Here is a 23,043-nt window from a genome sequence, read left to right as displayed (position 1 = left end):
AAGTTTCATTGCACTTATATTAAGAACAGTTGATGGGTAATACAATATGTTCTACAAACTGTATTGAGTTGAAGTTGCATATTCTTGGAATATCAAGCAAACTGGCCAGCACTGCATTCCATCAATAACACAACCCTTCATTCCCCATGTATTACATTGAAGCCTGCTATAATTAACAGCCATAGCAGTAAATGGGAAATTTCTTTATTTTGCTAGTGCCAGAACAGTGCCTTTTTTTAGATTATCTTTTTTCATTGAAACTGACAGAAAAAATGCACAGTGATTAAGGTATCCTATCTGTATTCACAAGCTGGGTTCAAATCCAATCCAAATCCATTCCAACTCAACCACCCTGCTTAAAGTTTTCTACAGTTTCCCTATATAGTTCCAGTCAAAAATTGGCAGTTTCTTCAAACAGGACAATTCCAATTTCCTACCACATTTCTTGCCCATCTAAGATAGGGCTCACATCTTACAATGGTATGCTGAATCTGAAGTTTCGCTCCTCCCATACTTTTTAGTGCTCTGATGCAAGAGAGATTCAGAAACCCAGCATAAATTCATAGACATTGATCTCACACAGACTGAATGGGGATGGTCAGCTAATTTGTTATCAATGAATGCTCGCGAAATGTCACAATTTTATCTCAATGCCATCTTTGATGTGAACTACGGCCTTCTCCATGGATTCTAATTTATTTAGGTGTGTGCTCTCTGTTTACTATCTTCTACAGTGTTTATGTTGTGACTCGCCGATTATTCAAAGTGCCGCCGCACATTTATGCGCGTCCTCTACATGCGGCGCTGTCTGCCGGCCACGCAGCAGCTGCACCACCTAAGCGGTCAGCCAGCCAGCGGCCGCTAGACTTGGACTCAGTGCTCATTTGAATATTATCGTGTACACATGTCTTGCTTGGTCAACTTGTTCAGTGGCTTACATGTGTTGTGTCGTTTGAAATACAACTTGATGTTATAACAACTGGCAACGGGGTAGTGGATTTTTTCTTTTCATCGTTGACCCACAGGTTTCCATGACTACTTTAGAGCAACTATTGCAAGGAGTCATTGAACAGCAAACACTTCTCACATCGGCGATTCGCGATTTCGTCGCAGCATCCAATGCAGGCTGTTTCTCGTCGTTGTCTACGCCTCCTTTTCCTCCTTATGACGAGACGGCGGAAGACTGGTCTGATTACGAAAAACGTCTTCGACAGCACTTCTTGGCATTTCATGTCACAGACGAACAAACATGTAAGTCTCTGTTCCTTTCATGGGTTTCACCTCACCTCAAATGTATCAATTGTTGTCGCAGTTGGCTCCTTTGAAAGATCCTGCGTCTTTGTGCTCACTTCTGTCAGTCTATTTTCATAAGCAAACGCATGTGGTAGCCTCTCGTGTTGCCTTTTAGCGTTGTCAAAAACAACCGAATCAATTCTATCGCGCTTGGGCTGCTGAGCTTCACGGCCTCAGTCGAGAGTGTCAGTTTGTTACTGACGTTCACAAAGAATCCTATGCAGATTCCATGATACGGGATGCTATTATCCGGTCGGCGCCCGACAAAGAAGTGAGGCAACGTGCCCTTCAGTTGGCAAATCCGACTCTTGATGAAGTCCTCTCCATCGCACAGTCTTTTGACATTTCTCGCGCCGCTGGACTGCAAATAGAGGCGTGGGGTGACTGCAGGGACATACAACCTCTGTGCGCTGTTGACGATGCGTGCAGCGTGTCCCCGCCGTCCGACGTGGCCTCAGTACGCTCCCACGCGCAACCTCGGCCTAACCGTAAACAACCCTCCAAGAAACTGCAGCAAAACCCCTGGCAACTTCCTTCATGTCCACGGCGTTTTATGAAACATTCACACAAGGATTGTCCCCAACATTGGGCCGTGTGTCACAATTGCAAAAAGAAGGGTCATGTGTCTTCCGTTTGCAAATCCGACCGCATACATGATGTTCATGACCGTGACGTTGATTCTGCTTCAGTGTTGTCTGTCAATTGCACTTCTTCCCTTTCAGGGAAGTTATTCCTCACAGTCCAAATCCTTGGTCAGAATGTTCGCATGCAGGTGGATACTGGTTCTGCTGCCACTATAATTAATTCTCAAATGTATCTTCAGTTGGGTTCTCCACTCCTATCACCTGTCACTCGGCAATTACGGACGTACAATAAACAGAAGAGTTCTCTCTTGGGACAATTTAATGCTGAGGTATCTTACAAATCCGTCGTTCGCACTGTTCCCATATTTGTGATCGACCAGAGTAATGCAGAAAATCTTTTTGGTTTCGATGCCTTTCGCATTTGGGTTCTCCATAGATGACTCTGTCAATATCGTCTCTGATGCTATTCCCTATGCTCAATTGGATTCCTTGTCGACGACATTTTCGTCCCTTTTTTCTCCTGGGTTAGGCTGTGCAAATGACTTTGAAGCTCATATCACGCTCAAACACACTGCTCGGCCTAACTTTTTTCGGGCTCGGCCCATTCCTGTGGCCTTTCATGATCGTGTAAAACAGGAGCTGGATCATCTCACTACTTCAGGGGTCTTGCTTCCTGTCACTTCCAGTGAGTGGTCCTCTCCTATCGTTGTTATTGCTAAGCCCAATGGTGATATTTGTCTTTGTGGCGATTTTAAATCCACTGTAAATGCACAAGGCCTCATCGACACTTACCCTATGCCCTGACCTGAAGAATTGTTCACTAAACTTGCAGGTGGCCAGTATTTTTCTAAAATTGACCTGTCGGAAGCTTATCATCAACTTCCTCTCAACGCTGCTTCCCGGCAGTTTCTGGTCCTTAGCACGCCTTTCAGCCTCTATCGGGGTTGCCAGTGCCCCTGCTCTCTTTCAGTGATTCTTGGAACAATTATTGCTCCCTGTCCCTGGGCGTATCAATTACATGGACGACATTGTTGTCACTGGCTCCACCACTGAAGAACATCTTCAGAACCTCTGCACAATGTTTCATGTCTTACAGACTGCCGGTCTTAAGTGTAATCTTCAGAAAGCACAATTTTTTCAAGCATCTATCACGTACTTGGGGTTTCAACTCTCTCGGGATGGTATTCGTCCGCTTCAGCAAACTGTCGCTGCGATCAATGCCCTTCCTCGCCCTACATCTGTTAAGGAACTGCAGGCCTTCTCGGGGAAAATAGCATACTACCACAAGTTTTTGCCATCTGCTGCTTCGGTGGCTCAGCCGTTGCATCGCCTGTTGCATAAAAACGAGCCTTTTCACTGGTCCGCATCATGCGATGCGGCTTTCCAGAAATTGAAGACTATGCTTCAGCAGTTGGCCTGTTTCAACAGGTCCTGTCCCTGGCTACTTATCAACATGGCCAACATCTTGTTCTTGCCAAGGACACCTCTCAATACGGGGTCGGTGCAGTCCTTGCGCACCGTTTTTCTGGCGGTTCTGAACAACCCATTGCTTATGCCTCCAAAACGCTCACCGACGCCCAGCAAAAGTATTCTCAAATTCAAAAAGAAGCTTTGGCCATTATTTATGCTCTTCATAAGTTTGGTGTTTTTCTCTATGGATCCAAATTTCATCTTGTTACGGATCACAAACCACTTGTTTCCTTGTTCCATCCATCAACGTCACTTCCCGACAAGGCTGCACACCGCCTCCAGCGTTGGGCTCTTTACTTGCCTCGTTTCAATAATGAGATTCATTTCCCGCCGACGGCTCAACATGCGAATGCTGATGCACTGTCTCGCCTTACCATGGGTCCTGATCTGGCATTCGATAGGGACGAACTTTTGTGTTTCCACCATGATGTTGCGGAGCAGCGAGTTGTGGACGGATTCCCCATCACCGGGTACCGGCTGGCGGCTGCTACAGCTTCTGACCCTACCCTCTCCCGAGTTTTACGCTGTATTCAGATGGGTTGGCCAGACCGTCCGTCCGCTAAGACTTCTAATACATTGCGGAACAACTATGCTTTGCGCTACCACCTCACACCTAGGGATGGTGTTATCCTCCTTTCCACTGAAAATGATTCGCCGCGTGTTGTGGTACCTGCATCTTTGCGTGTTTTGGTCTTGTGCCTCCTTCACCAAGGGCACTGGGGTGTCTCTCGCACAAAATCTCTGGCACGCCGTCATGTGTACTGGCCTGGCATCGACTCTGAAATAGCACACATGGTTGCTGCCTGCGACCCTTGTGCGTCACGGCCGCCGCCGCCCCAAAGTCATCTTTGTCACCGTGGCCTTCGCCTGAGACGCCCTGGGAGCGCATTCATGCTGACTTTGGGGGACCTTTTTTAGGTACTTATTGGCTACTCGTAATTGACGTCTATTCTAACTTTCCTTTCGTTGTCCGTTGCGCATCACCTACCACCGCGGCAACCACACAAGCTCTCGCCCACATTTTTTCTTTGGAAGGCCTTCCCTCTACTCTTGTTACTGATAATGATCCGCAATTTGCCTCTTCCAAATTTGCAGATTTTTGTGCTCGTCATGGCATCATGCATGTCACGGCCCCTCCGTTCCATTGACAATCAAATGGTGAGGCTGAACAAATGGTCTGCACATTTAAGGCTCAGAGGAGGAAACTCCTGACTTCTTCTGCTGCTGATTATGCGCTTCTCCAATTTCTGGCTTCTTACCATTTCACCCCCATGGGCGACCACAGCCCGTCTGAGCTCTTACATGGCCGACAGCCCCGCACGCTACTTCATCTTCTGCGGCCTTCCACCTCACGGCCGCGGGTGCCTTTGCTTGGCCAGTTCACCGCTGACAACCTTGTACGGGGATATGGCAGGCGGCCAATATGGAGTCCGGGCCGCAATTTATGACACCGTGGCAGATGCCTGTATGAAATCCAGACGGACACAGGTGTTGCACTGCGTCATTCGGACCAGCTTCAGCCTCATGTGCCGACAACGCCTGTTCCGAATGCCGCTACACCACCTTCGGCTCAGGATCTTGGCATCTTTCATTACTCACAACGCAGCCCTCTCACCTTCATCTCGGTGGCAGTACACGAATGGACGCCACCAGGAGACATGGCCATGCAGGAACCGGATGACCATCATCTGTCGGAGCAACTGTACTCGCCTCCTTCTCCTATGGATGCCGACAAATCGCTCATGTCTCCTGTTATATCAACTGGACTTGCCGCAATGGGCAGATTGGAGCACGGGGCCCCAGCTGATTCGCCCCTTATGTCTCCTGTCATCTCAACCCGTTATCATCGGGGACAGTTTCGTCCGTACGGGAAGCCTCCTCCCCGAGACTTTACGGCCAGTCAAACAATGCCTATGGACATTAACAATCTACAGGCCACCTCCATCAAGACCAGTGCAAAAATTTCAAAGAGGGGAAAAGTGTTGTGACCCGCCGATCATTCAAAGTGCCGCCGCACATTTATGCGCGTCCTCTACATGCGGCGCTGTCTGCCGGCCACGCAGCAGCTGCACCACCTAAGCGGTCAGCCAGCCAGCGGCCGCTAGACTTGGACTCAGTGCTCATTTGAATATTATCGTGTACACATGTCTTGCTTGGTCAACTTGTTCAGTGGCTTACATGTGTTGTGTCGTTTGAAATACAACTTGATGTTATAACAACTGGCAACGGGGTAGTGGATTTTTTCTTTTCATCGTTGACCCACAGGTTTCCATGACTACTTTAGAGCAACTATTGCAAGGAGTCATTGAACAGCAAACACTTCTCACATCGGCGATTCGCGATTTCGTCGCAGCATCCAATGCAGGCTGTTTCTCGTCGTTGTCTACGCCTCCTTTTCCTCCTTATGACGAGACGGCGGAAGACTGGTCTGATTACGAAAAACGTCTTCGACAGCACTTCTTGGCATTTCATGTCACAGACGAACAAACATGTAAGTCTCTGTTCCTTTCATGGGTTTCACCTCACCTCAAATGTATCAATTGTTGTCGCAGTTGGCTCCTTTGAAAGATCCTGCGTCTTTGTGCTCACTTCTGTCAGTCTATTTTCATAAGCAAACGCATGTGGTAGCCTCTCGTGTTGCCTTTTAGCGTTGTCAAAAACAACCGAATCAATTCTATCGCGCTTGGGCTGCTGAGCTTCACGGCCTCAGTCGAGAGTGTCAGTTTGTTACTGACGTTCACAAAGAATCCTATGCAGATTCCATGATACGGGATGCTATTATCCGGTCGGCGCCCGACAAAGAAGTGAGGCAACGTGCCCTTCAGTTGGCAAATCCGACTCTTGATGAAGTCCTCTCCATCGCACAGTCTTTTGACATTTCTCGCGCCGCTGGACTGCAAATAGAGGCGTGGGGTGACTGCAGGGACATACAACCTCTGTGCGCTGTTGACGATGCGTGCAGCGTGTCCCCGCCGTCCGACGTGGCCTCAGTACGCTCCCACGCGCAACCTCGGCCTAACCGTAAACAACCCTCCAAGAAACTGCAGCAAAACCCCTGGCAACTTCCTTCATGTCCACGGCGTTTTATGAAACATTCACACAAGGATTGTCCCCAACATTGGGCCGTGTGTCACAATTGCAAAAAGAAGGGTCATGTGTCTTCCGTTTGCAAATCCGACCGCATACATGATGTTCATGACCGTGACGTTGATTCTGCTTCAGTGTTGTCTGTCAATTGCACTTCTTCCCTTTCAGGGAAGTTATTCCTCACAGTCCAAATCCTTGGTCAGAATGTTCGCATGCAGGTGGATACTGGTTCTGCTGCCACTATAATTAATTCTCAAATGTATCTTCAGTTGGGTTCTCCACTCCTATCACCTGTCACTCGGCAATTACGGACGTACAATAAACAGAAGAGTTCTCTCTTGGGACAATTTAATGCTGAGGTATCTTACAAATCCGTCGTTCGCACTGTTCCCATATTTGTGATCGACCAGAGTAATGCAGAAAATCTTTTTGGTTTCGATGCCTTTCGCATTTGGGTTCTCCATAGATGACTCTGTCAATATCGTCTCTGATGCTATTCCCTATGCTCAATTGGATTCCTTGTCGACGACATTTTCGTCCCTTTTTTCTCCTGGGTTAGGCTGTGCAAATGACTTTGAAGCTCATATCACGCTCAAACACACTGCTCGGCCTAACTTTTTTCGGGCTCGGCCCATTCCTGTGGCCTTTCATGATCGTGTAAAACAGGAGCTGGATCATCTCACTACTTCAGGGGTCTTGCTTCCTGTCACTTCCAGTGAGTGGTCCTCTCCTATCGTTGTTATTGCTAAGCCCAATGGTGATATTTGTCTTTGTGGCGATTTTAAATCCACTGTAAATGCACAAGGCCTCATCGACACTTACCCTATGCCCTGACCTGAAGAATTGTTCACTAAACTTGCAGGTGGCCAGTATTTTTCTAAAATTGACCTGTCGGAAGCTTATCATCAACTTCCTCTCAACGCTGCTTCCCGGCAGTTTCTGGTCCTTAGCACGCCTTTCAGCCTCTATCGGGGTTGCCAGTGCCCCTGCTCTCTTTCAGTGATTCTTGGAACAATTATTGCTCCCTGTCCCTGGGCGTATCAATTACATGGACGACATTGTTGTCACTGGCTCCACCACTGAAGAACATCTTCAGAACCTCTGCACAATGTTTCATGTCTTACAGACTGCCGGTCTTAAGTGTAATCTTCAGAAAGCACAATTTTATCAAGCATCTATCACGTACTTGGGGTTTCAACTCTCTCGGGATGGTATTCGTCCGCTTCAGCAAACTGTCGCTGCGATCAATGCCCTTCCTCGCCCTACATCTGTTAAGGAACTGCAGGCCTTCTCGGGGAAAATAGCATACTACCACAAGTTTTTGCCATCTGCTGCTTCGGTGGCTCAGCCGTTGCATCGCCTGTTGCATAAAAACGAGCCTTTTCACTGGTCCGCATCATGCGATGCGGCTTTCCAGAAATTGAAGACTATGCTTCAGCAGTTGGCCTGTTTCAACAGGTCCTGTCCCTGGCTACTTATCAACATGGCCAACATCTTGTTCTTGCCAAGGACACCTCTCAATACGGGGTCGGTGCAGTCCTTGCGCACCGTTTTTCTGGCGGTTCTGAACAACCCATTGCTTATGCCTCCAAAACGCTCACCGACGCCCAGCAAAAGTATTCTCAAATTCAAAAAGAAGCTTTGGCCATTATTTATGCTCTTCATAAGTTTGGTGTTTTTCTCTATGGATCCAAATTTCATCTTGTTACGGATCACAAACCACTTGTTTCCTTGTTCCATCCATCAACGTCACTTCCCGACAAGGCTGCACACCGCCTCCAGCGTTGGGCTCTTTACTTGCCTCGTTTCAATAATGAGATTCATTTCCCGCCGACGGCTCAACATGCGAATGCTGATGCACTGTCTCGCCTTACCATGGGTCCTGATCTGGCATTCGATAGGGACGAACTTTTGTGTTTCCACCATGATGTTGCGGAGCAGCGAGTTGTGGACGGATTCCCCATCACCGGGTACCGGCTGGCGGCTGCTACAGCTTCTGACCCTACCCTCTCCCGAGTTTTACGCTGTATTCAGATGGGTTGGCCAGACCGTCCGTCCGCTAAGACTTCTAATACATTGCGGAACAACTATGCTTTGCGCTACCACCTCACACCTAGGGATGGTGTTATCCTCCTTTCCACTGAAAATGATTCGCCGCGTGTTGTGGTACCTGCATCTTTGCGTGTTTTGGTCTTGTGCCTCCTTCACCAAGGGCACTGGGGTGTCTCTCGCACAAAATCTCTGGCACGCCGTCATGTGTACTGGCCTGGCATCGACTCTGAAATAGCACACATGGTTGCTGCCTGCGACCCTTGTGCGTCACGGCCGCCGCCGCCCCAAAGTCATCTTTGTCACCGTGGCCTTCGCCTGAGACGCCCTGGGAGCGCATTCATGCTGACTTTGGGGGACCTTTTTTAGGTACTTATTGGCTACTCGTAATTGACGTCTATTCTAACTTTCCTTTCGTTGTCCGTTGCGCATCACCTACCACCGCGGCAACCACACAAGCTCTCGCCCACATTTTTTCTTTGGAAGGCCTTCCCTCTACTCTTGTTACTGATAATGATCCGCAATTTGCCTCTTCCAAATTTGCAGATTTTTGTGCTCGTCATGGCATCATGCATGTCACGGCCCCTCCGTTCCATTGACAATCAAATGGTGAGGCTGAACAAATGGTCTGCACATTTAAGGCTCAGAGGAGGAAACTCCTGACTTCTTCTGCTGCTGATTATGCGCTTCTCCAATTTCTGGCTTCTTACCATTTCACCCCCATGGGCGACCACAGCCCGTCTGAGCTCTTACATGGCCGACAGCCCCGCACGCTACTTCATCTTCTGCGGCCTTCCACCTCACGGCCGCGGGTGCCTTTGCTTGGCCAGTTCACCGCTGACAACCTTGTACGGGGATATGGCAGGCGGCCAATATGGAGTCCGGGCCGCAATTTATGACACCGTGGCAGATGCCTGTATGAAATCCAGACGGACACAGGTGTTGCACTGCGTCATTCGGACCAGCTTCAGCCTCATGTGCCGACAACGCCTGTTCCGAATGCCGCTACACCACCTTCGGCTCAGGATCTTGGCATCTTTCATTACTCACAACGCAGCCCTCTCACCTTCATCTCGGTGGCAGTACACGAATGGACGCCACCAGGAGACATGGCCATGCAGGAACCGGATGACCATCATCTGTCGGAGCAACTGTACTCGCCTCCTTCTCCTATGGATGCCGACAAATCGCTCATGTCTCCTGTTATATCAACTGGACTTGCCGCAATGGGCAGATTGGAGCACGGGGCCCCAGCTGATTCGCCCCTTATGTCTCCTGTCATCTCAACCCGTTATCATCGGGGACAGTTTCGTCCGTACGGGAAGCCTCCTCCCCGAGACTTTACGGCCAGTCAAACAATGCCTATGGACATTAACAATCTACAGGCCACCTCCATCAAGACCAGTGCAAAAATTTCAAAGAGGGGAAAAGTGTTGTGACCCGCCGATCATTCAAAGTGCCGCCGCACATTTATGCGCGTCCTCTACATGCGGCGCTGTCTGCCGGCCACGCAGCAGCTGCACCACCTAAGCGGTCAGCCAGCCAGCGGCCGCTAGACTTGGACTCAGTGCTCATTTGAATATTATCGTGTACACATGTCTTGCTTGGTCAACTTGTTCAGTGGCTTACATGTGTTGTGTCGTTTGAAATACAACTTGATGTTATAACAACTGGCAACGGGGTAGTGGATTTTTTCTTTTCATCGTTGACCCACAGGTTTCCATGACTACTTTAGAGCAACTATTGCAAGGAGTCATTGAACAGCAAACACTTCTCACATCGGCGATTCGCGATTTCGTCGCAGCATCCAATGCAGGCTGTTTCTCGTCGTTGTCTACGCCTCCTTTTCCTCCTTATGACGAGACGGCGGAAGACTGGTCTGATTACGAAAAACGTCTTCGACAGCACTTCTTGGCATTTCATGTCACAGACGAACAAACATGTAAGTCTCTGTTCCTTTCATGGGTTTCACCTCACCTCAAATGTATCAATTGTTGTCGCAGTTGGCTCCTTTGAAAGATCCTGCGTCTTTGTGCTCACTTCTGTCAGTCTATTTTCATAAGCAAACGCATGTGGTAGCCTCTCGTGTTGCCTTTTAGCGTTGTCAAAAACAACCGAATCAATTCTATCGCGCTTGGGCTGCTGAGCTTCACGGCCTCAGTCGAGAGTGTCAGTTTGTTACTGACGTTCACAAAGAATCCTATGCAGATTCCATGATACGGGATGCTATTATCCGGTCGGCGCCCGACAAAGAAGTGAGGCAACGTGCCCTTCAGTTGGCAAATCCGACTCTTGATGAAGTCCTCTCCATCGCACAGTCTTTTGACATTTCTCGCGCCGCTGGACTGCAAATAGAGGCGTGGGGTGACTGCAGGGACATACAACCTCTGTGCGCTGTTGACGATGCGTGCAGCGTGTCCCCGCCGTCCGACGTGGCCTCAGTACGCTCCCACGCGCAACCTCGGCCTAACCGTAAACAACCCTCCAAGAAACTGCAGCAAAACCCCTGGCAACTTCCTTCATGTCCACGGCGTTTTATGAAACATTCACACAAGGATTGTCCCCAACATTGGGCCGTGTGTCACAATTGCAAAAAGAAGGGTCATGTGTCTTCCGTTTGCAAATCCGACCGCATACATGATGTTCATGACCGTGACGTTGATTCTGCTTCAGTGTTGTCTGTCAATTGCACTTCTTCCCTTTCAGGGAAGTTATTCCTCACAGTCCAAATCCTTGGTCAGAATGTTCGCATGCAGGTGGATACTGGTTCTGCTGCCACTATAATTAATTCTCAAATGTATCTTCAGTTGGGTTCTCCACTCCTATCACCTGTCACTCGGCAATTACGGACGTACAATAAACAGAAGAGTTCTCTCTTGGGACAATTTAATGCTGAGGTATCTTACAAATCCGTCGTTCGCACTGTTCCCATATTTGTGATCGACCAGAGTAATGCAGAAAATCTTTTTGGTTTCGATGCCTTTCGCATTTGGGTTCTCCATAGATGACTCTGTCAATATCGTCTCTGATGCTATTCCCTATGCTCAATTGGATTCCTTGTCGACGACATTTTCGTCCCTTTTTTCTCCTGGGTTAGGCTGTGCAAATGACTTTGAAGCTCATATCACGCTCAAACACACTGCTCGGCCTAACTTTTTTCGGGCTCGGCCCATTCCTGTGGCCTTTCATGATCGTGTAAAACAGGAGCTGGATCATCTCACTACTTCAGGGGTCTTGCTTCCTGTCACTTCCAGTGAGTGGTCCTCTCCTATCGTTGTTATTGCTAAGCCCAATGGTGATATTTGTCTTTGTGGCGATTTTAAATCCACTGTAAATGCACAAGGCCTCATCGACACTTACCCTATGCCCTGACCTGAAGAATTGTTCACTAAACTTGCAGGTGGCCAGTATTTTTCTAAAATTGACCTGTCGGAAGCTTATCATCAACTTCCTCTCAACGCTGCTTCCCGGCAGTTTCTGGTCCTTAGCACGCCTTTCAGCCTCTATCGGGGTTGCCAGTGCCCCTGCTCTCTTTCAGTGATTCTTGGAACAATTATTGCTCCCTGTCCCTGGGCGTATCAATTACATGGACGACATTGTTGTCACTGGCTCCACCACTGAAGAACATCTTCAGAACCTCTGCACAATGTTTCATGTCTTACAGACTGCCGGTCTTAAGTGTAATCTTCAGAAAGCACAATTTTTTCAAGCATCTATCACGTACTTGGGGTTTCAACTCTCTCGGGATGGTATTCGTCCGCTTCAGCAAACTGTCGCTGCGATCAATGCCCTTCCTCGCCCTACATCTGTTAAGGAACTGCAGGCCTTCTCGGGGAAAATAGCATACTACCACAAGTTTTTGCCATCTGCTGCTTCGGTGGCTCAGCCGTTGCATCGCCTGTTGCATAAAAACGAGCCTTTTCACTGGTCCGCATCATGCGATGCGGCTTTCCAGAAATTGAAGACTATGCTTCAGCAGTTGGCCTGTTTCAACAGGTCCTGTCCCTGGCTACTTATCAACATGGCCAACATCTTGTTCTTGCCAAGGACACCTCTCAATACGGGGTCGGTGCAGTCCTTGCGCACCGTTTTTCTGGCGGTTCTGAACAACCCATTGCTTATGCCTCCAAAACGCTCACCGACGCCCAGCAAAAGTATTCTCAAATTCAAAAAGAAGCTTTGGCCATTATTTATGCTCTTCATAAGTTTGGTGTTTTTCTCTATGGATCCAAATTTCATCTTGTTACGGATCACAAACCACTTGTTTCCTTGTTCCATCCATCAACGTCACTTCCCGACAAGGCTGCACACCGCCTCCAGCGTTGGGCTCTTTACTTGCCTCGTTTCAATAATGAGATTCATTTCCCGCCGACGGCTCAACATGCGAATGCTGATGCACTGTCTCGCCTTACCATGGGTCCTGATCTGGCATTCGATAGGGACGAACTTTTGTGTTTCCACCATGATGTTGCGGAGCAGCGAGTTGTGGACGGATTCCCCATCACCGGGTACCGGCTGGCGGCTGCTACAGCTTCTGACCCTACCCTCTCCCGCGTTTTACGCTGTATTCAGATGGGTTGGCCAGACCGTCCGTCCGCTAAGACTTCTAATACATTGCGGAACAACTATGCTTTGCGCTACCACCTCACACCTAGGGATGGTGTTATCCTCCTTTCCACTGAAAATGATTCGCCGCGTGTTGTGGTACCTGCATCTTTGCGTGTTTTGGTCTTGTGCCTCCTTCACCAAGGGCACTGGGGTGTCTCTCGCACAAAATCTCTGGCACGCCGTCATGTGTACTGGCCTGGCATCGACTCTGAAATAGCACACATGGTTGCTGCCTGCGACCCTTGTGCGTCACGGCCGCCGCCGCCCCAAAGTCATCTTTGTCACCGTGGCCTTCGCCTGAGACGCCCTGGGAGCGCATTCATGCTGACTTTGGGGGACCTTTTTTAGGTACTTATTGGCTACTCGTAATTGACGTCTACTCTAACTTTCCTTTCGTTGTCCGTTGCGCATCACCTACCACCGCGGCAACCACACAAGCTCTCGCCCACATTTTTTCTTTGGAAGGCCTTCCCTCTACTCTTGTTACTGATAATGATCCGCAATTTGCCTCTTCCAAATTTGCAGATTTTTGTGCTCGTCATGGCATCATGCATGTCACGGCCCCTCCGTTCCATTGACAATCAAATGGTGAGGCTGAACAAATGGTCTGCACATTTAAGGCTCAGAGGAGGAAACTCCTGACTTCTTCTGCTGCTGATTATGCGCTTCTCCAATTTCTGGCTTCTTACCATTTCACCCCCATGGGCGACCACAGCCCGTCTGAGCTCTTACATGGCCGACAGCCCCGCACGCTACTTCATCTTCTGCGGCCTTCCACCTCACGGCCGTGGGTGCCTTTGCTTGGCCAGTTCACCGCTGACAACCTTGTACGGGGATATGGCAGGCGGCCAATATGGAGTCCGGGCCGCAATTTACGACACCGTGGCAGATGCCTGTATGAAATCCAGACGGACACAGGTGTTGCACTGCGTCATTCGGACCAGCTTCAGCCTCATGTGCCGACAACGCCTGTTCCGAATGCCGCTACACCACCTTCGGCTCAGGATCTTGGCATCTTTCATTACTCACAACGCAGCCCTCTCACCTTCATCTCGGTGGCAGTACACGAATGGACGCCACCAGGAGACATGGCCATGCAGGAACCGGATGACCATCATCTGTCGGAGCAACTGTACTCGCCTCCTTCTCCTATGGATGCCGACAAATCGCTCATGTCTCCTGTTATATCAACTGGACTTGCCGCAATGGGCAGATTGGAGCACGGGGCCCCAGCTGATTTGCCCCTTATGTCTCCTGTCATCTCAACCCGTTATCATCGGGGACAGTTTCGTCCGTACGGGAAGCCTCCTCCCCGAGACTTTACGGCCAGTCAAACAATGCCTATGGACATTAACAATCTACAGGCCACCTCCATCAAGACCAGTGCAAAAATTTCAAAGAGGGGAAAAGTGTTGTGACTCGCCGATCATTCAAAGTGCCGCCGCACAATTACGCGTGTCCTCTACATGCGGCGCTGTCTGTCAGCCATGCAGCAGCCACGCCATCTACGCGGTCAGCCAGCCAGCGCCCGCTAGACTTGGACTCAGTGTTCATTTGAATGTTATCGTGTTCCCATGTCTTGCTTGGTCAACTTGCTCAGTGGCTTACATGTGTTGGGTCGTTTTGAAATATATGTGTTCAACTTGACGTTATGACAGTTTATGACTCTCAGTTGTACATTGGTTTGAATACTCTGTAACTAGACATTATACACCATCAGATACGGCATGTATTACTCATATATAAATTACAGCAAAAGAAAAAAGTAAACTATTGTTGGACACGTCTACACAAAGCACACTGGAGCAAATGTTGATTTATACATGGTTCTCCAAAACATACCACTATATCGGTGATGATATCATTTCTCACTCTGCATTCATATCACCTGCCACTACAACAAATTTTATTTCATGTCACTGTGAGTCATCACAGAATCTCTCATTTTCATCAGTTCTTCCCTCTCAGGGGCATACCTTAAGAAGAGGGAACTTTTAGTAGTGCTGAAACACACACACATAAAAGTATATCCTAGCTTTCAGAACTACTAGGAAGAGGAAGACACTGCCCCAAGGAATTTGCTTGTGAATAAGTGCTATGGGATAGTTGTGAGACGGGAAAGTCAGGGAGCAGTTATTGGTATAAATGTTGAAAGATTGCGTGTGTAGCAAACACATTTGGGGTCAACAGAAGCATCCAATCCCACGCGTCGGCTTTGACCTGTGACTGTTGTCGTGTGTGACGTCATGATGGCACGGAGTTTGGTTTGTGAGTGTGGCGTGTTTGTAGATGTCGTCGTGTTGTGGTTTGTTGTGCTCTCTGGTGGTATGTTCAGGGTTTTCATTTGTGTGGTGTAATGGGCTCAGTTTGCTTTTGCTCATTATCCAGAATTGTTCGAGTGTCAGCTGTGTTTGTAGTGGAATTTGTTTCAGTGAGTTAACAATTTGGTGTGAAGGATAATTTAGTGTTGTTCGCTGTACATTGTGTGGTAATTTTAGTAAAATTAATCGGTTGTTGTTTTTGTTCAGGAATGGATATGACGGATAAAATTAACAGTGCGCAGGTCAATGTGTGGCTGTGTATGTTGATATTGGTATTGGGTGATGTTTTTGAGCTATATAGGCCAAGGGAAGTGTTTGATCCTAATTTATGGGATCAGGAGCTGCTGTTTTGCTATATAGGTCAAGGGAAGTGTTCGATTCCAGATGATATTGTTTTTAGTGGTATTTGAGGAGTTTTGTGATGTCGGCTTTTTTGGCGTTTTGTGTGGTTTTGTATGGGGGTGGGTGTCTAAATTTGTTTATGTTATATTTAGTTTGCCCCCACCTAAAAACATCCCATTTCCCGCGCTTGGCCCGTTAGTGTCATTAGGCTTTTTGTGGAAAGAGTGTGTGTGTGTGTGTGTGTGTGTGTGTGTGTGTGTGTTTGTTTTCGATGTATTTTCGTCCTCATAATGTGTACGTACCAACTTTATATGCGCCATATTGGAATCATGGTTTATGGTCATTTCCGCCATATTTGTGACGTCATGGGTCAAAGCGGACGGGCGGGATCGGGCACTTCCATATTTCCCACATTTGTAACAGATTCCTAAGTTACATGGATGGAAATGTTTATGTGGAAGGGGCAACATCTGTCAAAGTACAGGTATTGTTGCTTACTATTTGTTTTTATGCAGACTGAGGTTTGATTGCGGGCTTCAGTGAGGAAGAGATCCCTATCAAGAAAGGAGGCTTTGGATCTCGAAAATGAGCAAGTGCATATGAGTATAGAAAACAAGTTAAGTTGTTGTAAGAAGTGGAGCTGCTCTGCACCACGAGTACAGACCACAAAGATGCCATCTATAAGTTTGAACCAAGCCAGGAGACCCAGTTTCTGGATCTTGAGGAATGCCTCTTCAATGTAGCCCATGAAAAAGTTGATACAGAATACGACAATCCTGGTTCCTATAAGAGAATCCTTGATTATTTTGTAGGTCTGGCTCTTAATGGTGAAGTAGTCATAGGTAAGAATTAAATTGGTTATGGTGGCAACAAACAAGTTTTCAGGGAGACAGGTGAAGGGACAGTGTTCTACAACAGAGGTTGTGCTTATGAGGGACATTTGTACACAGTGAGGTCACACCAGTAGTGACAAAGAGAGTTCCAGGAGAAAGAGGAATGGAAATGGATTTAAGATGTTCCAGGAACAGGAAATTCTGTGTGATAGATTAGAGGTGTTGGACATCTACAGCCGAGATGTTCTCAGTGAAAGTTTCTGAAGCCATCTACTATGGGATGGCCATGATGGTTGGGGTTGGGAAGTACGCAGAAGGTGGGTAAAAATTTTAACTGATTGAAGAATATGACACAATCTTGTCCTTCAATTTCCTAAAGTTTATTAAAATGGTTACTCTAGGGTATTTGACTGCAGGAATCACAACATTTGTTTGGAGAAGCATAACTTTTAGGCCTATTACAATGAACAATTAGTAACCAGCTTTCTTCACATTTAATTAATAGCCATTATTAGGCAACTCCTTCAATTACATAGTAAAACACTTTTTGACCCTATGATTTCTGCTGGGCCTCATCCTGTTCTTGTATATAAATTGTAGTCTATTTTATCATGATTAAGTAGAAATACGTCATTTCATTACAGGTGGACACATCCTAATGAAGTGCTCTAAACATGTTCTAGCTTCTACAGAGGTTAATGAAATTTTCACTAAAATTATTGAGTCAATTTCTGTAAATGAACCACTTAATGTCATCAGAAATTATTTTATACGATACTTTATAAGGCGCTGTGTTACTTCAGCAATAATGTTACATGACAGGAAACACACACCATGTTAAACCAAAGATCCAAAATTTCTGTATGCTGATAAGCATTTCAATTGCAAATCACCTAATATACTAGATCTTTCATTTTACACAATTTATGTAAGGAAATTTTGCATTACTTATGGTTGTTGATTTTATGCAATAAAAATTTCGAAGTTAGCCAGTATGCTTTCATTCATAGCTGTCATGCGAAATAACACCCTTCGACAATTTTAAATGAAAATTCGAAGTATTCATTGCACAAAAGTGTGCAATATGAATACTGTGTGGTGTGCATTACCAACTCAATTCAAACTCATTGAAATCAACTGTTTAAATAACTATGTATGTGAACAAATGCCTCATACTACATTTACTTTCTTGTGAAGTTTGCTTATAACAATGAGTCACATTTTGGAAACAGTAACGTTCGTACAGCAATATTATGGAATAAACTCAACAGCACTAGTCATGAGAAGCTCTGACTCTTGTGCAGGAAGGATCAGATTAAGTATTCATAAAAATACTTGATCATTTCTCCATAAAATTATGGTCAGTGGTAAAAATTAAGAATGATTTTGTCTACTGTCAGTGTTTCCTTTCATACAGAACAATTCTCAAATAAATAATATTTGCACGAGTCGTTTTTCTCAACAATGAACATATAAGTAAAAACCATGTGTGCAAATAGTCAGAATGCAGAAAGATTTATTATTTCCTGCTATCTGCCCCCCCCCCCATCCAACCCCTCCCAGCCCCCTCACAAAAAAGAGGGTGTGTGTGTGTGTGTGTGTGTGTGTGTGTGTGTGTGTGTGTGTGTGTGTGTGTGAGAGAGAGAGAGAGAGAGAGAGAGAGAGAGAGAGAGAGAGAGAGTGGTGGCGGGGGGTGGGGGGGCAAAACATGGTAACAACATGCTAAATCAATAAACTCTGGATAATTTATCCAAAACATATTGACAATAATACGGTCATGGTGCATACACTTCCCAATGGAATTAGACGTGAACACAATAAATGCTTGCTTGTACAACGCAGATGTTACCGAAGCCTGCAAGCTGGACTGTTGTATTTGACAACGAATGGCACTGTTGCAATATCCTCAACACGTTGCGAGAGTCAGCTGTGGTGAGAAAGGTGTTCTGTGTAGCTGTGAGCGCATTCTATCATAGTTCAGTGTGTTTGAATGTAGGCAAGCTGCTGGTGCTTGTATGGTGGGTGCTTCAGTAACCAGGTTAGACAAAGTGTGTAGTGTTTCAAGAGCCACTGTACTGAAGATTTGTAAAACTTACAAGGAAAGTGGTAAAACATCATCTGTTAAGTCACAATGAGAACAAAATTGGATGTTGAGTGACTGTGACAGAGAGTTATTGAAGAGGATTTTGACAAATAATAAGGGGACAACGGGTACAAAAGTCACTGCAGAACTGAATGTTTCACTCATGAACCCTGTCAGCACAAAAATATCACAAACACAGCTCCATAAAGTGGGAATTGCAGAGTGAGGTGGAACTCCAAAACCAGTCATCAGTAGGCCTTACCGGTAACGCAAATGCATGGAGCAGGAAAACATGGTGCTGAAGCCATAAAACCTGGACTATGGAGCAATGGAAGAATGTCATTTGGTCGGATGAGTTGTTTCACTCAGTTTCAAACTTCTGGCTGAGTTTACACCTCTAGAGTGAAACAAGGAGGTGGTTTTGTGATGATCTGGGCAACTATATTGTGGTATTTCATGGGCCCTGCTTACTATTAGAAGTCACGCTATAGCCAAGAATTATGCGATCATTTCAGCTGATCAGGCCATCCCACGATACAGTGATCGTTCCCCAATGGTGATGCTATGTTCCAATATGACAGGGCCCCTATTCACACAGCTCGCGTCATCCAGAACTGATTTTGTGAGCACAAGTATGAACGAACCTTTGTGGTCTACTTTGGAGAGAAGTGTGTCTGACCACTATCCACCTGCATCATTTTTACCTGAACTTGTTCCTATTTAGCAGGAAGAATGGTAGGCCTACAAGATACTTTAAAAACCATACAGGAACTGTATTTATCCATTCTCAGACGACTGGAAGCTGTTTTGCATGCCAACAGATTACTACCCATTTAGGTATGGTAATGTGTTGTGTTTTTTTGTGTTTTCATATTTTTGACCACCCCCGGTATGCACTGCAGTGATGATCCAAGAAATGTACTAAGGCTAACTACAGGTAGCTTGTTCAAATCCTTGAATAGTAAAAAATTTTAAACACCAATATCTCACTGGCAAGAAGAGGATTGGCCTCCTGTCAAATCTAGAGCTGAAACATTAGTGCCGAAAGGTATGCAAGTTATTGCAGATCTTCAACGATGACCCAGCCACTGTTCCTCCTGATTTCTCAAAGGTAACTTCTGACCATCAGTTGCTTCTGAAAGGTAAGACTAAGGGAAGTTCTAACAACTCCAAACTCCTCACACATGCTAATGAGAAAGCAGGCCTAAATGAACTACGAACAAAGTAAATCAAAATGTTTGGTGCTGCTACAAAACAGCTATATTTCAAAATTGCAAATTCCTAAGGATCTGCCATGAAGTCAAACGATTAGCACTTCTTAAGCCTGGTAAAGTGCTAACAGAACTTAAAAACTTCATCCAGTTTCACTTCTTTGCCATTTGTATACTACTGGAAAGGCTGGTTCTAAATTGAATATAATAATAAGTCAACACAGGTTTCATAAAAGAACAGTTGGACTTTTGCCCAGGAAAATCTTGCTGTGGATGTATCCTTAATTTGGTCCAACACGTTCAGGATGTGTATGAAAGAGGTCAAGTGACAGGTGTGGCTTTAAATGACGTCACAGCAGCTTATGATATGGTCAGTCATAAAATGCTGGTTAGAGAACTGTATCCAATCACAAAGGATTACCAATTAACACAGTTCATCCCATGTTTGCTGCAAAACTGGAGAAACTTTTTCCCACCAAAAAACATGAAAAGTTGGTGGAGGATTCAGAAAAATGGTCTCCCTCAAGGAACTGTTCTATGACATCTACACAAATGACCAACAAATTAGCTCTGGAACTAACACATTTATATATGCTAATGATACATCTCTTTTTGCCTAAGGTAAAATCTCTGAGGAAGTGAAGATAAAGCTGACAAAACTCCTAAAGACCTGGCAAAGTATTGCGATGATAACCATCTGAGGCCAAATGCTGAAAAGAAATATATTTGTGCATTTGATCTAAGAAACAGAGAAGCTAAAAGAAAACTGATCACCTCTTGGAGAGGAGAACAACTATTCCACTAGGACCTTGGAGTAAAGGAGGACTATTACCTTACATTCACAGCCCACTGAGAAGAAATAAAGCCTTAAGTATTTACAACAAACAATATCATCCGTAAAGGTACAGGAACCACTGGGCATTCAACTAAAAGTGCTGCGAACATCTGTCCTGGCACTATGTTTCTCTGCAGCAGAGTATTCTGCACCAGTTTAGCAAACTTCTGTACACACCGAACAAGTTGATCTACCTTTTAATAAGACTAGACATATTGTAAAACAGACTGTCTACAAGCAACATCTGACAGTAAACTGTACCAAATTATGGGAGCAGCAGCACTAAGTATTTATAGGAAAGAAGTTCCAGAAGTACAGAAAAAGAAACACAAATCTGATCATGGACATCACTAATTGGGGCATGAGCCTCAAAGACCATGACTCAAATCAAGAAAGAGCTTCATGGAGGCAACTAGGGTAACCCCTTCATCTTCAACAACTTCCTGAGATTCCTTACCTGGGCACACCGAATGAAAGTCAAAGAGGAGTCAGCTGGAGACTCACAACTGCCTTATGAGAAATGGAGACACTGAACACTCTCAGAATTAGCATGTCATGAAACAAAGTCAACCTCAGGAACTGGGGCTTCAGCAGTGTTAGGATATCTGCCAATGTGGTGACCTGCAGGACCAAAAACATCTGCTAATCTGCAGAAGCCTGCCAGATACATGTACCTTGCTGCATGTATCTTGCTGCAGTTAACAAAACAGCAGTCAAAACTATTCTTTCTATTTATAAATTAGTATTGCACGTATAATCCTTGTATCTTTATTGTTATTTTATGGAATTTTCTCTGTCACTGATACTTTGTATGAAATTATTAATGTTCTACCACTACTTTAATAATTTCATGTGCTGGACATGCACAAAAATAAATAAATTTTCCAATGCTTTCACATCACACCTTCCCACTTAATCAACTTTGATCAATTCGCAGCATTTTTAAAACAACTTTGTATTTCAGTAAATACAAGAATATCTTTCCCCTCATGCTAACAGGATTAGTTGTTAACACACAATTTTCAAACATTTATATTAAATATCTAAGATGAATCTATACTGCCATCTCCAAGAATAAGCTGCCTGCAATCAGATGGATATTTCCTTATGAAAAGCAAAATGAAGTATTGATACATCTGAGTTTCAGACTGAATCTACCAGAGGCTATGGCAGGAAATGCTGGTTAAGAAAACTTCTGTTTAGTCTGAGACATGGGCTGTGGTGAGTAATGAGTATCACTATCAATGATAATGTGATTAAAGATATTATGGACAATAACACGTAGATGGTAGGCCTATATTATCTGTGATGACGTTTTGGTGAAATATTTATGTAAGGCTACAAACGCAACACTCAAATAAGGGCTTCCTCCATTCACGATTGTTCTGACCCTGTACGTGTTCTCTTAATGACGCATCCTAAATATAGCGTTAATCATACAACAAACGAGCTGTAAAAAGGAATCTATTAGTTTCTCTCTCATCATAACATAGCCTGGTTCATAACGGCGACATGCATATCGTATTTTCCCTACTTTCAAACTAAGGTGTGCAAGGACTCTTATAGTCTTCTTGCAACCTCTTCTCTGAATCTACACTTCTATCTTATACACTGAAAATAGAACTTTACATCCCTCAACTGTCAATACATCAACGGAAAGAAATATAGCTTAACCACCGACACGAAATATTTCAGAATTCTATATTTCGTATTAGCAATAACGCTAGTTTGCATATGGACACCACGGAACCTTTAATTATCTAGAGCTTTGCATCAGATGAGCTCTGAAGTTTGATCCTACAACGGAGAGCGATGGGTACCTACATTAACGAGAGAAATAGAAATTCACAGAATCACTGCTTAACAATATCCAACAAGAATGAAAATCTCATTTTTTTAAAGAATATAAATATGTACCAAATAACAAAGATAATTTACGGGGCAGTCAAGTCTTGTTAATGCACACGCAAATACAAAATAACAACTTAACATATCCCTGTAAACATGTCTACAAAATATAATTAAGATCTTTGCTCACAGCCTACGACAACGACAGATAGTTGACAGCGACTGGATTATAACCGATGTGCGCAAGCAAGTAGACACTTACCCAACCATAGTTCGCAGTTCTTCTCGTTTTCGATCAATTTCAGTTTGCAGCTTTTTCTGGATCTCTTGAATTTCGGAAATTGAATGCTCTTCAAATAGTTTATCAGGATTTAATTCCAACAGATTGCTTACCGGCATTTGTACAGAAATGTTGTGCTAACTATTGTCAAAAACAAACACCAACACACCCTCTGCCACACACTGATCAGCAAGACGGC

The 23,043-nt window shown here is 45.4% G+C and overlaps 1 protein-coding gene across 3 annotated transcripts in view; it reads right to left on the bottom strand.

Annotated features, from left to right (window-relative positions):
* Positions 1-23,043, bottom strand: part of LOC124621905 (conserved oligomeric Golgi complex subunit 1) — a 136,785-nt gene extending 113,742 nt beyond the window's left edge. For 2 of the 3 annotated variants that reach the window (XM_047147403.1, XM_047147402.1), the window contains exon 1: positions 22,827-23,043. In XM_047147403.1, coding sequence (XP_047003359.1) covers positions 22,827-22,963 — 137 coding nt within the window. In that variant the 5' untranslated portion in view covers positions 22,964-23,043. Of the gene's footprint in view, positions 1-22,633; positions 22,716-22,826 lie in introns of those variants that run through there. The other variant, XM_047147404.1, reaches the window with a different exon arrangement.

This window comes from Schistocerca americana, chromosome 7, assembly GCF_021461395.2.
Source record: "Schistocerca americana isolate TAMUIC-IGC-003095 chromosome 7, iqSchAmer2.1, whole genome shotgun sequence".
Classification (NCBI taxonomy): domain Eukaryota; kingdom Metazoa; phylum Arthropoda; class Insecta; order Orthoptera; family Acrididae; genus Schistocerca; species Schistocerca americana.
The sequence above is the reverse complement of the archived record's forward strand: the minus strand, read 5'-3'. Positions and strand labels throughout refer to the sequence as shown.